Raw genomic sequence first — 16,623 nt, forward strand, 5'->3', positions numbered from 1 at the left:
CGGGTTCTGCAGCAAGAGACAGGATATTCGACCTTTAACCCACTATCTGCCATGGCACAAATCGGAGACCACAAGGAAGAAGGAGCTGACTATGAATACAGTGAAGGAGACATGTCCACGGTTGCAAATATTTAAATTGCAGAGCCTTAAGTACTTCTACATTGTGCTGGACTTTGCCCTACCCCTTACAGACATTAGCTGAACAGGGAAGTGTGAAGGAACTCTCTGGGACTATCTTTTATTTCTTCACCTTCTGTCCTTCCCTTTTTATATAATTGGTTACTCTGCCCACACCTTCAATGACACAAAAGCCGCGTAGGGAGGTCTTCTAGGGGGTTCAACAACTATGCCTCGTTTTATATTAATCGCCTAAAGTTATAATGCCTAATTTAAGCTTGTTTTTCTCCAATCTTATGTTCCAAGCTTGGCAGTACAATTACTGTGACATACTCATACAAATGCCTTGCTACTCGTCTTACATAGTGGTTAACCGGTTAGTATTCTTTCCTTTTAACAGAAAAATTACCTGTGGCTATAATCAGATTGCAGTGTTACTCCTGTTTTCGTTTATTTTAAAATGTGTGCAGTTTATTGTATTATTTTCTTGGATATTATTGTCCCTCTCATGTGCAACATCCAAAATGTATCAATGCACAACAAAAATAAAGAATTTAAACAAAATAAAAGACAGGTCTTTTACAACATGAACTTAATTTCACGATATGATTTGACAGTAAGTATAGATTTAAATATTATGTGTATAAAAATGTAATCAAAGTCTTTAAAATGCTTAAATTTGAAATCTCTATACCCAGACCTAACGATAAATGACTCATAAAAACATTTACAAAATGGGGAAAGAGCACACAAATACATTTCTATTGAAGCAGACAGTAGTTTTCTCCCATATTTTATCAGAAATTTACAGTAATGCTTAAAAAATATATAGAAAAATAGAAATTTCATAATGTTAGCATGCAACATGATTTGCTCATTTGTTAAAACTGTATGGTTTTTGTACACTCTAATTATAACTCCAAGATGTAAAATGTTGCAGTAATCATGAAACAAGCCAATGTCATCTTTTACTCGATCCTCTCATTTTCACACAAACTACACAGCTTATATTTCACATTTCTTGCTATGGGACTCTTAAAAATGGTGATAATTTACAACTCTGAAAATTAAAAACAAAGCAAAACTCAACATTTGTTTCCTCCAGTTAATGGTGTTAACAGTCACACACAATCTTTATGAGTTTTTTTGTGTGAAATTAAGTTTGAGTTCTGGTTGAAACATCTCCCACAAATTGGGCACATAAATGGTCTTTCTCCAGTGTGAGTAATTTGATGTCGAACAAGATTTGAACTGTTGGAGAAACCTTTACCACATTCTGTGCATACAAATGGTTTCTCTCCTGTGTGAATGCTCTGGTGTCTGACAAGACTAGAGTTCTTGGTAAAACACTGACCACATTCAGAACATATAAAGGTTTCTCCTCCAGTGTGAATCTTCTGGTGCTCCAGAAGACTTGAAGTTCTGGAAAAGGCTTTACCACATTCAGGGCAAACACATGATTTTTCACCAGTATGAATCTTTAGGTGTTCAGCAAGGTTGGAGCTTCTGGCAAAACACTTTCCACACTCCCTACATGCAAATGGCCTTTCTCCTGTGTGAGTTCTCTGATGGTCAACAAGATTTGAGTTCTTAGTAAAACTTTTTCCACAATCCGAACAAACAAAAGGTTTCTCTCCCCTATGAATCCGCTCATGGTCAACAAGTGTGGAACTACTTGTAAAACGTTTTCCACAATCCAAACACTTATATGGTTTTTCTCCAGTGTGAACTCTTTGATGTGTAGCAAGGTGCGAACTTTTGCTGAAATATTTCCCACACTGGGTACATAAATATGGTTTTGCTCCAGAGCATCTTGTACGATGTATGACCATCTCGGACGGACAGGTTTCCTCTTCAGGTTCATTTTTTAACATTCCTTTATGAAAATTCGAGGACAGATTCTCTGTTTTTTGTGCACACTCATGTGATGTAAATTCAAATTTACATTGAAATGTCTCAAAACAATCTGAACATTTATATTCTGTAGGTATATTTTTATCATTCTGTGCTACATTTGCATCTCCTTTGTTGTAATCTGTACTAAGAGTAACTACACTTTTGTCCTCTGTATGAGTTTTCCTTTTACAGCTAGTGGAGCAAACTGAAAATGTTCTTGTACATGCAGGTACATCTGCAGACATAATCCTCACTGGCTTGCTCTTCCTTCTACTTGATTTCCTTCTGTTTTGGAGCTCTTCTGTGGAACCAGGACTGAGCTCATCTATGTCACTCTTTGAGTACTCAGCAGTCCTCTCTCTATTTGCAGAAGTCTCTGTAAAATAAGGCAATTAAATTAGAAACATAGAAAACCTGAAAGAAATAAAATCAGTAGTCAAGACTAGCCTTTATCAACACGAATATTACAGAAGTTACAATTAAATTAAGTTATGAAGTTACTATTAAAGGGTCTGCAAGCATTGCCATGATGTGAAATAATGGACTTTGCTTAACCATATACTCATGCATCAACAGCAAAAATGCAAGGAAGAAACATTTTATGTTTTCAGTTAAACAGTAATTAAATAATGACGTCCCTTAATGGCTAATATGGTCCAAATTGTAGTCAGCAAGGTCCTTAGTCTATGGTTTGTCTCTCTTAAAGGAAACATCTTTTTAATATAAGTTAAAGGGAGTTGTAGGCACCCAGACCACTTCAGCTAATTGATTGATTGTTTACACAGCTCTAAGTCTGCCCTCTGTGGCTGTCTAACAGACAGCCACTAGAGGGCTCCCGGAAACCAAACAGACTTTTGGTCCACTGACGCTGGACGTCCTCACGGACCTCCAGCATCAGATTTTCCCCATGGAAAAGCGTTGAATAAAGTGTTAGGTCTCCCCCCCCACCCGACGTCGGTGGAAGAGGAGCGCGGGGAAGCCTGACCCAGCGCTGAAGGACATCAGCGCTGGATTCAGGTAAGTGGCTGAAGGGGTTTTAACCCTGCGGGAGGGGGAGCACTCGAGGAGCCTATAGTGCCATTAAAATGGGTTTGTTTTCCTGGCACTTTAGGATTCCTTTAAACTAATCTATAGCTGATGTCATGCCCAACACATCTGAAAAGGGTATAGGTACGTATTAGCCACAAATAAACGTCAATAACGTCAGTCAAGTGTGGATAGAAAAGGGCCTAGAGATGACAGGAAGTTAATAATTTAAAATAATTGGGGGATTGGCAAGGGCAAAATAACTCTGTAAGAGAACATCTCTTGATGTAGGAGTTTTAGAACTGGCAATGTAGCATTACATTTCCATGTGAATATTATTTGAAAATACATTTCATGAACTGTATTCTCACCGTGTGAGACGAGGGGCTGGTCCTCTTCACTGTCCTTCACAAAATTCTCATAAGCTTTGAAATATCCTTCCATGGTGGAATTGACCTCACCACCATCGCACTTTTGAAGCTCCTGAAAGGTAAATTTGCCAAATAAAATGTAAAGAGAAGGTTGCATGCCAAATTTTACTTTACTGACATTAGTGAAACCGAAAATATATGCCGAAAGACCAAATGAGACAGTCAACAAGCAGTTAAAATAAAATGTCTCATTTTACCAACCTCATGCAATGTATTAGCTATAACATAAATGTTTCAGTTTCCATGAAAAACACTCACCCTTGCAGCGAGTACATTGATAATTTTATTGGTTAGATCCAGAATATTCTTTGCATTGTTTCTCTCAAGTATCAGTGCATTTGGTGTCGGATCTTTGCTGACATTCTGTGCACTGCTGTCTTCTTCTGGCACACAGGGACTGCTGTCTGCATTGACATTGTCACTAGGCCTCTTCACCACTATATGATCCTGCATATACAAGGGCACAAAAAAAAAAAGAGATTAGATACATTAAACAATGTCTGTATTAAACAGTAATTTTTTGTTTCCTAAATGAATAAAAATGTTATTAAGTTTACTTAGAGATCTATATTTGCATGTCACTGTTACAGTATGTGCAGCCAGTGGGAGACATGCAGGTCATTGATCCTATCCACCAATGACTGCACACAGTCAGTATAAACTAGTGGGATCTAAGCCATAAAGCAATTTGAAGAACAGAAGGAGACTGAGTAGTACACATAACTGTCTTTGTGAAGCACTATACAATACTGCTACATGTATTTTGAATTAAAGTAGATTATGAGTCAGTATTTAGGTGATTTGCAACAACTGTAAATGAGCTGTACTTTCCCAGATGATTGTGTTTCACTTTCTAGGGATAGAAGTGCATTCAATGTAATTTAATGTTACTTCCATGGGACTATTCAATGTGGTTTCATTGTGAGGTTATGTCATTCTTACCTGAAAGCTGTGCAGAATATATATCTCCACAGACAAAAATTGACTACTGATTTGCTCTTTATTATGCTATGTCAGGTGTTTAAGATTTTATAGAAGGTGTTGGTGCTCGGACCCTTTTTGCGTTTCACTCTACGTCTGAGGGCTAGTAGGATGAGTTGCGCTTATTTATTTAACATGTCTTTTGTTTAGGGTCATCTGACTTAAAAGCTAAAAATCAATCAAATTTAGGAAGGATAAAATTAGTTTGCTTTCATTTCTGATCACCTTGATTAATATAACTTAAAGTGATATGAGCTTCAGGAATTCATACGGATCTTGCACTAGTGAAATACTCAAAGCTCATTATTTGCTTATATATGCCCACAATCATTGGTTTTCCTGCTCTTTCACAGGTTTTGTTTTACACCAAAGAAATTGTACAGAAGATTACAGATGTGTTGCAGTATGTTTTGTTCTAACCCTGATAAAGGTCTATGCCATGACTGAAACTTTTAGGTTTAAACTACAAAATACATCACCTCTTTTGCTGACCAAATACTGCGTATTTTCTCCTCCTGCTCTTCAATTTGCCTTGGGGTACAAAATATAACAAGTATATTACATTGTATCCGTGCTCAAGCACAATATAATAATTTGCCAAGGTGTACATGTAAGGAAGGCTGTAATTTTAATAGGATAACCTAGTATATTGAACAAGTTCGGAAGTGTATTCTTCACATTGTACGAACAGAATGCTTTATAAACAGAAGCATCACAATTTAACCAAGGAAACTGGATAAGCAAAGGATTAATCAATTTACATTTTTAAAAACAGGACATATTCTATTCTTTAAGATTTGGATGCAAGTCATACAAGCTTATTTATTATAATGAGAAAAGTGAAAAACTGATTTGTCAACAGTTTACAATTGGCAGTTTAGCAATACCAACAGTTGTTAAAGGGGCACACCAAGCATTATAATCACTACATCTTATTGTAGTGAACATATGGTTAGAAATCTGTGCCTGCAAAACGTACATTTTAATTTACTTGTACTTTCTCCCCCACCCAAATCCCCCCCCCCCCCACCCACTGACTTTATCTGCCAAGCTCCCCATTCAGCTGTCCAAATATGTATGGCGCGAAAATGCTCCCACCACCCAAAATAGTGTTCTTGCAGGAGCTGTGCTGTGAGTGTATGTAGTACTGCACACTACCTGTTGCCATATAAAGAGTTCTGAGCTGGGCAGATCCTGCAAATGAAAGAGTGACTTAGACTGAAAATAATTCATCATAAGGTCAGCAGGTAGGGAATGGAGCTTTGTTACCACAAATTAAGATGTCAATATGTACGTGAATTGAAAAGGTATATCTGCAGGAAAAACGTCTTAGCAACATAATCACTACAATAATAGTTCCCTTAAATATTCAACAATTCCTAAGTCTAAATTACACTGTTCTGTGATATTTATTGATAACACTTTGTAGTTCAGTCGTAATTTGTGTTACTACCACAGGCAGGAAGCAATATTTAAGCATTACAAGCAATGGACAAAAAGAAATGCAAAATACAGTAGTAACTGGCTTATTGATTATATCAAGTACCTCAGTAACATTTCTCCATTGTACAATGGTAAAACCTTGGGTATTGCTCTATGCTCACCTCGCCAGTTAGGAGATGGATGATCTCCAAGGTATGACTTAAGATTTTTCCATTAATTTGATTCTTATCAGTCTTCATTTTGTTAACTAATTTAACCAAGTTAGTCAGGTGTTCAGAGAATTGGATCTGATCCTTACAGTAGTGTTTGCCATTTTCTGCAGACAGAATGAGATACATATATAAATACACAAAGAAATACACTGCACAATTAAACTGGTTAGGTGATGTGTGTACAATTGTTTGCCGGGGGGAAGAGGGTACCTCAAAAAACATAAATTATGCTATATATGCCCAACTTCTAATACCCTGTGCAAATTGTGATTGATAGCTGGTGGCAACGACATTTTCTCTCAGTGTGGCAGCTGCTTGCACAAGTGCAAGAAAATCAATGAAGGCTCCCAAAATCTCCAATTGACAGTCTCACAATGCCCTAGAGTACAGGGATAGCATGGCTCCTTGTCATATTAGTACCATTTTAAAATTGTTTGACAGATGCGCTATAATCACTACAACAGACTGTAGTGGTTATGAAGCTTTAAGTGTTCCTTTAATATACTTTTTTTTTTTATCATATAATGTTTATAACTAATAACATAGAAAGACAATGACAAGACTACTACTTTCATATAAAATATTTTTAGAAAATCCGTAATTTACTCACCGCTGCCTGGGTCAGAACCAGAAAAGCAAGGAAACTATTAATGAAAGTAAAAACAAATTGACAATTAATAGTTTTCTATAAAGGAAATTTACTTAATCTTGCCAACATTTTTATAGGTATTACACTGTACTGTAAGGAAAATGAAATTAAGATTATGTACATATAATAGTAAAAAGTTAAACTCAACAGATATTTAAATGTATACCTGCTGCCATCCATGAAATATATATGGTTATTGACATGAACAGAAAATGCAGCTCTTAGACATATTGCTAACCATCAAGCAAACATTATTGTTAAACACATTTTTTGGTCACCGCAACGCTTACTATCCTGCAGTAATGTAATAAAATAAAATATAACAAAAAAACAAACAAAAAAACAGAAAAAGAAAAAACTTAAAGTTAAAATTAAACTACACTCCAATGCTGAATTCCAGCAGCCCACTGGAGGTGGAGGGATTTTAGGTAGGAAGGGCTGGGGTAAGGGAGCAATTGGTCCCCTGTCTCCAATATGCAGTGCGTGTGGACAAAATCAACATTAGTTAGCCTGGAACTCTTCAGGCTGGCTAATTGTCACGTCCTGCTCTGTTCTGTGGAGATGTCTGGTCTTGGCTTCTAGTATCCAGTACTCTTGTTACAATTCTTGTTTAGTTTTTCTTGGTTTTTGGTTTTTTATTCTATGTCTGGTTTTCTGGGTTCATTCCTGTAATCCATCCCTGGGATTCCCAGTCTCCAGGTTTCATTTAAATGTTTGTTTTATGTTGCCACACCCGTTTGTTTTCCATCATTCCTTTCGGTTTCAGTGTTCCTGCAGGCAGCTCCTCAAGGCTTCTGCCCTTTCTTGTAGGTAAGTGCTATATATGTCTTAGGATGGTTTAGCATACATTAGGCAGTGTAGGACCTGCCAGATATGGGGTACATTGGCGTTGTTGGCAGGCTTATGCAATGTATGATCATATAGTGTGACTAAATCCCCATGATTACCATATGTAGTACTTGGTTATTTCTCCTTGTTTTGCCTATGTTATCTTGTCTTGTTTTAGTTTGTATACCCAGCCCATGTACAGCCCTGTACAGTCATGCCCATGTTATGTTCATGTTATCCTCATGTCTTGTGTATATGTTCTGGGTTTAGCTTACTATCCTTCTCTGGTTCTGGGTTCTACTAGTTCTGTCTTGTTTTCATGTTTGGTGCCTATCTCTAGCCTTGTTTCTAGTACTGGATACAATCTTGCTGCAGAGCCTCCCTATTTAGATCCTGGGAGGTCTGCTTAATTTCCTAGTTCCTGGTATCCGCATAAGCTGATTCAGGGTCTTGGTATGTGGCTGCACAAACGCTGGTGCTCAACACCAGGGGGCGTGCAGTTACCCTGCACCAGACCCTGCTAATCCACCTCCACACTGTGACTCCTACTCTGAACATCAGGCATACTGGGTCCCGGTCCTGCTCCGCCGCCCAGACACTGTCTGGGTCCCGGGCACCGGACCGCCACCCTGACACCAACGACACTGCTGGATGTGGTGTTACACCTACCACAGCAAAGGAATATATCTCTGTATGTGCAGTGTTTTATAGTGAAAAGCTGCACAAACAGATTCCAAGCACCATAACCAAGTTAGAATTTGAAGTGGTCATGGTGCTTGGTGTAACCGTTTACTTACACAACTCATACATCTTGGCATGACAGGTGCTAATATTCCATTGTGATTTAGGTGCATTCATTTATCATACTGGATAATGGGATCAAACTATCATTTTCTGTAATGGTTTCCCTGTTGTGAAATATGCAGTCTCTTAAAACTGGTATAATCAGGTTTCCAAAATTCTCACCTCTTCATTGAGGACTTGGAGTATCTTTTGAGCTTGTTCCAGCATCTTTGCAAAATCTGGGGCAGTATCATTAACAGTCTCTTTCATAACAGAATTAGGTTGTGGTTCATACAAGGTGGTCTGTGTTGCACATAAATCTCCTGATACAAGGGCACTGCTGCTGCATGTGTCAATGTCCACATGTTTCTTTACAACTATACAATCCTGTGTATCAGGAGGACAAAATGATAAGCATCACTTTACATACACTTGCCTTGGAATCAAGAACATAAACACCAAGCAATTCATTTGTGTTTAGACAACACTAAAATATGATCCTCAAGTTTGTATTTCTTATTAAACATGTGCAAAGATTAGTTTCATCAATAAACAAATTGATTTGTCAGAATTTAAACAATTTATTATCAACACCCAAGATAATTGATTTATTTCCCAGATGGATGAATTTGTTCAGTTGTTGTCTAAATAGATTCGATTAAGACAAATAATTTTGTATGTGGACGAAACAGATTTTTGCACATGTCTAGTTCTTATTCCTTACTCAGTCGCTTTGGAGTAGTACTGCTCTCACATATGCTTATATGGCTCCTTAAAAATGCATTGTTTGCTATAACAGTGAGATGTACAGGAAGAAACAAGCGTTAAGATGGCCATCCTCACCTCTCCAGTCACAATGCAGAGGATTTCCAGGCTGTGATTGAAGATTACCTCACTTGTTAGCAGTTTGCCCTTGTTCATCTTTTTCTCTTTCTGAAAGGTATTGGATTGTGTTCCTTGCCAGTGTAAAATGGTTTCTGTTGTTGGGATTAAAAGACATTTCATAAAAAATGTATTCCACATTTTCAAACCAACCACAAAATTGAAGCTGTAACTTTTCGTTTTTTAAATTTAGTAATTCCAACTATCAGGTAATGTTTTCAAACCCTATACAATGAGTGACATCAACTGTACATTATTCACTATAATGCATGACTGAACAGCGACTGTGCAGTATGTGGATCCCTAATGTCAGGGCAACATACATTAGATATGCACGCTGGTATAACAGACCTCCACAGAAACAGCGCAACTATCATTAGAGGAACCAGATTAATGCCCATGGCTGTAAACAGCAGCAGTGCCCTGGAGTTTAAACCCCAAAAAAATCAGGCAGATTAGGACATGTAGGTACTGCCAATAATAAAAAGAAACCTAGCCAAGTGAAAATAAAATCCCAACTTGAGGTTCAGGAGACATTAATAATATTTGGTCTTGTAGCTTACTAGGATATTTCAACAATATCTTAAATACATTGATTTCCAATAAAACACAGTTTACCGCGATCACCATTTTTATAGCACATCTATTCTTTTGTCATTTACAATGGCAATGCAAAAGAGCAAGTAACTGACAAACAAAATAATGTTGACATAAGAGGTGACCAGGGCCCTGCTCAAATGAACTTACTGTATATACTCGAGTATAAGTTTTTTGTGCTGAAAAACCCTAACTCGACTTATACTCGAGTCAATGTCTGTATTATGGTAATTTATGGCCGCAAGACTTACACTGGGACTTGCAGAGGGAGCTGACCGGACCGGCGCGGAGGAGGAGGGAGCTGACAGGAGCTGCAGGAGAGGTAAGCGCTCTCTGCCAGCCCCCTCCACTGAACTGCCAATGCAACTGGACCACCAGGGAGTGAGAGCCCCCCATGTTGTTCATGTATTATGTTGGTTATGCTAAAAAATAGGATATCCCATCGGTCCAAAATATAGTTGGTACCAATATTACACAATAATTTACACGCACACACTATAAACAATACAACAAGTAAATTATGAACAAGTTAAAATGAGCAAATTCAAATAAATGTGTTTCTAAAAAATATATTTTGACTTTTTTTTTTTTTTTTTAAGTGTAGCTTTTCAAAGCATGCAGTATACAAATACAATAACATGTATACAAACTTGTAAAATGTAATATCAAAGTTGACTAGTAAAGTATGGTATTTAAACTGTTACATGTGCAGAGAAATCATGCAATCAGTAATGTCTTTTAATGTCGGCTATCCATGTAATTATAGAGGTTTCTGGAATACACTTCAGTGTTGAAACAGCTTTAAAAGGACACCAAAACCACTACAGCTTAATGTAGTGGTCCTGGTGTCTATAGCATGTCCCTGCAGGCTGAGCACTGCAGAGAAAAAGGCAGTGTTTACATTGCAAGCTAGTAACACCTCTAGGTGCCGTCACCCAGGGCACTAGAATTGCTTCCTAGTCCAGTACTGCACAGTGTGCAGCATCTACGTTCTGCATGGAGACACTGAACGCTCCCCATAGAGACGCATTGATTCAATATTACTATATATATATATATATATATATATATATATAGTGCCTTGTACTATAATTAATATTTGCCACTTATATAGCGCCAACATATTCTGCGTGCTTTATAATATTACTATATGGTGTACATATACATATATATATATAAAACATCCATCATGTCTTGTTCTATATGGTGTATACACACTGTGCCCTGTGCAGTGAAGAGTCATGGTACAGTATGTACAGAGTGCAGGTTACTCTACACAGGTACACAAGATGGCGAATTAAAGTTTAAATGATGCCGGTAAGACACTCTATTAGACAAGCATATATAATGTAACAATCAGGAACAGAACTCACACTTTACTGTAATCCAGTGACGGCAGGCTGGGAATAACAAAGCTCTTCTCTGGGTGAGCCGTCCATTCCGTCATCTACCCGCCGTCCGTCGAAGGGGTCGCCGGGAGTTGTAGTTCTAGCATTCATCCTGCAAATAAGCTGATTCTATGACTGAAACTACAGTTCCCCTAATGATGCGGTGTACAGTTATGTCATCAAGCAGCGACTAGCCAATCATCGCCGAGCTTCTTAAAGATCGCTCCTGGCCCTGAGCCTGAGCCATTTTAAGGGCTGGCAAGAGCCTACTCTATAAATACATTGTGTATATAGTAATATATCGATTTTTTTTCTAGTAACATTTAACTGGTGTAAATAAAATACCTACACATGACCCTACATTCTGAGTGCATTATAAAGTAAAGCACATGCATTGGGGTTTTTCAATTGTTCTTCATATTGGTAACTTTGTACATTTTTAAAATACATTTTAAAGAATTCCATGAATTTGGAGTCTCGCTAGCCTATTGTGTGCTCCACATGGAGGTCAATAATTACAAGTATTGAATGGTTCTTTTTACATACATACATACATACATACATACATATATATATATATATATATATATATATATATATATATATATATATATATATATATATATGACATGTCCCTGTTTTTTTTCTCAAATCCATCTGTTCCTTTTTTGTATCCTATCTGTACCTAAAAACTTTTTGGGAGAGCATTCAATATATTACCTTTTAGTGGAGCTTTTATAGATAATGGCACATTGTCTGTCTACATAGATTATCTATTGTTCTTTAATCTTGCCTATTGTTTTGAGTGTGTTCTTTCACATTGTTTCTTTACTGTTGTAAACCACCATTAAACTATGTTCAATTGCTGATATACCTAATAAAGTATGGTTTTAAAATATATTTTTCTTTTATAAATTGGTAGGTAGGGACATTCCACGTAGTACTCCAGTAAGGGAGTAGTTGGTACAATTGCCAGTAAAATTGAAGTGAAATAAAGATTACTTAACCTCATGTTCAGCGCCTCAGCACCTCTGCTGTAGCATCCAGCTCCTCTTCCGTTGATGTAAACTTCCAAACTGACATGATCTCCTTCAATCCATTACTTCTCATAGAGAACCAATAGATTGGCACTAGGCGTGCTCGCCAAATGCTGCGCTGCTTTAATCAAATGGTACTATCAGCAGGATTTGATTCCAGGACTGAGTTTCACTCAGTTTTGAAAGAGGAAGGGCCTCTAATGGCTGTCAGGAAGATAGCCACTAGAGGTGTATTTAAAAGTTTTCTAGAGTTTATTTTAGAGTTTTCTACATTGCAAGGTTAAAAATGACAGGACCAGTGTGAAAGGGTTATTGCTGTAATGGACTCAACTCCCCTCGGTTCTCGATCCCTCGGTCACCAAAATCAATGTTGATGGAGAATCATTGTCAGCAAAAAGACACGGACACCAACAAGATGCTTTGATAAGATTTCTCGCTCTGTATTACTTTGAAGCTAGCATTTATACACAGTTTCACACGTAAGCCATGCAATTTATCGTTTCCTTGTAGTTAATAGTACATACTTGTCTGACATTAAAAGATAAGCATTTGAATAAAGACGGGACAGGAACATCCGGAGGTCAAGCAAGGTCGCACATCCTCTAGAAGGAAGACCTTGGTACAAAATACATCTGCCAAAGTCAGCATAATTATTTCAAACATTATTTTAAAGCATACAAAGCAAAAAGAGTTTTACTGTTTCAAATCCTTTCAGTTAGCAATAATGATTATAAACCTTATCTAAGCATAAAATACATATGGACAAGAAAAGTTAACTATTTCATATTCCTACACAGTGCACCCAGGCCACTTCATTGAGATGACGTGGAATCCTTTAAGAAAAAAAGCAATTGTCAAACCTCTCAACCAAATCAAAATCTTGTATTTGTGCTGCTTGTAATATTATAAATTAAACTGACACTCCACTGCCCAATCACTTTTTAGTACATGTAGCCCCACTGAACATGTAAATGCATTTAATTATGATTTTTGTTCATAGGGGTAAATCTAAAAATATCTTGCAAAAAAAGTGCAGATCTCTTATCTGGAGCATTTGCAAGACCGCACCCTTCTTCCCTGATGGGAAATTAATTGTTTTACCTATGCAATGCTTAGGGAATATTCCCCTAGACATTCAGAGCTATATAAATAAATATATATGTTAACCTATGGATGTACTGCATAATAAGACGTGGATTTAGTAACATATATTATCCTGTATCTACAGATATCTGCACATGCCTCTCTTGATGGTTCTGTTGGCGGGGGAAGAGGATAAGGAAATAGAGGTGAAGAATTAAAGTCCCACAGGTGTAATTAGTACATCTGGATATACCTTGGCCCACCCTCTCTCCTGCAGTGCCAGAAAAGGGGACTTGTCATAGATACAGGTAAATAAAAGGTTAAAAATAGTGATGTCGCAAACATAAAATTTTCCGTTCGCGAACGGCGAACGCGAACTTCCGCAAATGTTCGCGAACGGGCGAACCGCCATAGACTTCAATAGGCAGGCGAATTTTAAAACCCACAGGGACTCTTTATGGCCACAATAGTGAAGGAAAAGTTGTTTCAAGGGGATTAACACCTGGACTGTGGCATGCCGGAGGGGGATCCATGGCAAAACTCCCATGGAAAATTACATAGTTGATGCAGAGTCTGGTTTTAATCCATAAAGGGCATAAATCACCTAACATTCCTAAATTGTTTGGAATAACGTGCTTTAAAACATCAGGTATGATGTTGTATCGATCAGGTAGTGTAAGGGTTACGCCCGCTTCACAGTGACAGACCAAACTCCCCGTTTAACGCACCGCAAACAGTCCATTTGCACAACCGCAAACTCCCCATTTGCACAAGGTTGGATACCAAGCTAGCCGTGTCCCGTTCCTTGTCCTCACTGATGTCATTGAAGGTCTCTTCCTCCACCCAGCCACGTACAACACCAAGGGTCCCCGAAAGGTGACAACAAGCCCCCTGTATTTTTTATTTTTTTTTAAATGTACACTACTGTTACACCAGATATGAGTTGCACTGGTGTGACACTGTGCCCTGGCAGTCCCTGAAGGAAACTGACTGCTATAATATTACAGTCAAAAAAGTTGTTTTTTTTTAAATGCAAGCTATTGTGCCCCCAAAACGTTTGTGTGTGGGGGTGCTGGAATGACGTGGGCCAATGGGAGCTTGAATCAACTTTTGGCTCCCACTGCCCCTTTAAGAGCGAGCTCGTGACTCGAGCCGTGCTCCTAGTGCCAGGTGGGCCACGTGACCGATCACTGCGGTCAGTGCACGCGGCTAAGTCAGAAGAGGAGATCAAGCCGCATGCGGCTCGTGTGGAGGCAGGAGTGATCCAGCCACGCGTGGCTCCAGCTTAGGAGCCAGGTCGGTCCCAGGATAAGGTAAATACAGCCACAACCACTTATCCCAATCACACACCTTTCCTAACGTCCTATCCCATTAAAAGCATATTACCGCGTATTTAACAAAACAGATAGAATCCCTACTTCATCCAGGTTACCGATCGATGGTTCGATATTCTGAGCCCTCTCTGATTTACTGTACACGACAATTCGATATTCCCACAAATTTTATATAGCATTTTATGTTTGTTTGAGACCACCTTAAAAATATTGGATATCGCTAAAAATCTGGATCGCTATATACTCTCTACAAACCTCTAAAACGAACCAAACTACTCATCCATCCGCTATACCACTTTATCCCACCTAGAACTAGTGCCCAGTTAAAATACTTGACTCTTACTTACCCACACTCAGTCATGCCACACACATTTCACCACTACTCTCACTGAATCCCTCTGACTACGGCTAAATTCATCTTCTACATCAGAACACTACTCCTAAGATTGGGTTGTATCCATGTCTCGGATCTTTTATTTAGAATAGGGGCAGCTTCGGTCTCCTTCAACACTGACACTCCAGTGCATATTATTAAAAGATTGGGCAGATGGAAATCCTCAGTCTACAACTGATATATTCCTCATCCCGAGAAAGAAATGAGGAAAGCTTTTTCAAAAGTTTGGCTTTGTAAATTTGATGCAATAAGTGTGTTTTTCTTTAATACCTTTTCACCCTCTTTGCATGAACCCGATTTACATATATTACTAATTTGTTTCTGAACATATATATTATATTATTCACTCACTCACTCTCTGGGCCGGCCTAAGACATCATGCTGCCTAGGTCCAACGATAAATGACTATGGGGGATAATGTATAATAAACACAGGTTACTGGCTATGAGAGAGATAATGTATAATAAACACAGGTTACTGGTTGTGGGGAGATAATGTATAATAAACACAGGTTACTGGTTGTGGGGGGATAATGTATAATAAACACAGGTTACTGGCTATGGGAGGATAATGTATAATAAACACAGGTTACTGGCTATGGGGGATAATGTATAATAAACACAGGTTACTGGCTATGGAGGATATTGTATAATAAACACAAACACAAAAAAAAATGAATGCAGCTTCAGAATTAATCTAAATTGTATGATGTCTAGGAGGTGGGAGGGTCTGCTGCTGATTGGCTGGAATGTGTCTGCTAACTGTGAGGTACTGGGTCAAAGTTTACTCAATGATGACGAATAGGGGGCGGACCGAACATCGCATATGTTCGCCGTCCGTGGCCAACGCGAACAAGCTATGTTCGCCAGGAACTATTCCCCGGCGAACCGTTCGGGACATCACTAGTTAAAAACCTTTGCCTTAGTTAAATCTTTCCACGTCTGCAGAGGTTAAAAGCAAGAATTTTCTTCCCTCTCTGCTATCTGTTGCAAGCAGCGACTCCCTTTTTATTCTCACAGGTCAAACTGACACAGAGAACTCAGACTGCATATTTCAGATAAGACGTGCTATACATGCGCAGTAAACTACCTGCAATACGTAATGTTATATGAATAATTCACAGAATTTCTATGATTGGTTGATTTTGTCTTCTGTTGTATACATCCCTAAGAAAACTGTGTTTCCTATATGATGTACACGCATTAAAAAAGCAACTACTTTCTTGAACCTAATTCTTACTGGCGTGCATTGATTGTTCACTGCAGTGAACATATACAGAGACAAGGAATGCAGAATGTGTTAAGTGCATAAGACCATGGCAGCATAAGGGTTTCAGACACTGTAGAATTTTGCAGCTTAACATTACCCTACCCAGACTTTCTGTGGCTGTCCAATAACAGATTTCCAATGCAGTTCAACAAGAAGTCTTTGCAAGGCAAGTGCTCTGGGCAATTACCTGCCTCTCGAGTTTAGTTCAATTTAACTAAACAATCAGGAAATAACAGGACTGGCTGTCTTATTGACAGCCAGAGGGGTAACAAG

General features: G+C 38.3%; 1 protein-coding gene across 2 annotated transcripts; it reads right to left on the reverse strand.

The window, feature by feature from the left end:
* Positions 1-697: 697 nt before the first annotated feature.
* Positions 698-11,312, reverse strand: LOC134602843 (zinc finger protein ZFP2-like). 2 transcript variants are annotated; one of them, XM_063448233.1, is made up of 8 exons: positions 11,206-11,312; positions 9,210-9,331; positions 8,550-8,753; positions 6,717-6,750; positions 6,056-6,210; positions 3,729-3,917; positions 3,411-3,522; positions 698-2,389 (listed from the first exon to the last, which is right to left on the reverse strand). In XM_063448233.1, exons 2-8 carry the CDS (start codon positions 9,285-9,287, stop codon positions 1,239-1,241), a joined length of 1,923 nt encoding a protein of 640 aa, XP_063304303.1. In that variant the 5' UTR covers positions 9,288-9,331; positions 11,206-11,312; the 3' UTR covers positions 698-1,238. The 2 variants fall into 2 exon arrangements, with proteins under 2 accessions (XP_063304303.1, XP_063304302.1); XM_063448232.1 differs by lacking the exon at positions 11,206-11,312 and having other exon boundaries at positions 9,210-9,736.
* Between the last annotated feature and the right edge of the window lie 5,311 nt (positions 11,313-16,623).

The sequence above is a fragment of the Pelobates fuscus genome, chromosome 3, assembly GCF_036172605.1.
Source record: "Pelobates fuscus isolate aPelFus1 chromosome 3, aPelFus1.pri, whole genome shotgun sequence".
Taxonomy (NCBI): domain Eukaryota; kingdom Metazoa; phylum Chordata; class Amphibia; order Anura; family Pelobatidae; genus Pelobates; species Pelobates fuscus.

What these genes read in the sequence shown, in the direction of transcription:
- LOC134602843 (XM_063448232.1), bottom strand. Translation starts at nt 9,389, where the DNA reads ATGTGGAATACATTTTTTATGAAATGTCTTTTAATCCCAACAACAGAA. An exon ending in TCCAAGTCCTCAATGAAGAG is followed by an intron (nt 6,751 to 8,549) that starts GTGAGAATTTTG and finishes TTTCATTAATAG; the next exon opens with TTTCCTTGCTTTTCTGGTTC. An exon ending in TCCATCTCCTAACTGGCGAG is followed by an intron (nt 3,918 to 6,055) that starts GTGAGCATAGAG and finishes TTGTATATGCAG; the next exon opens with GATCATATAGTGGTGAAGAG.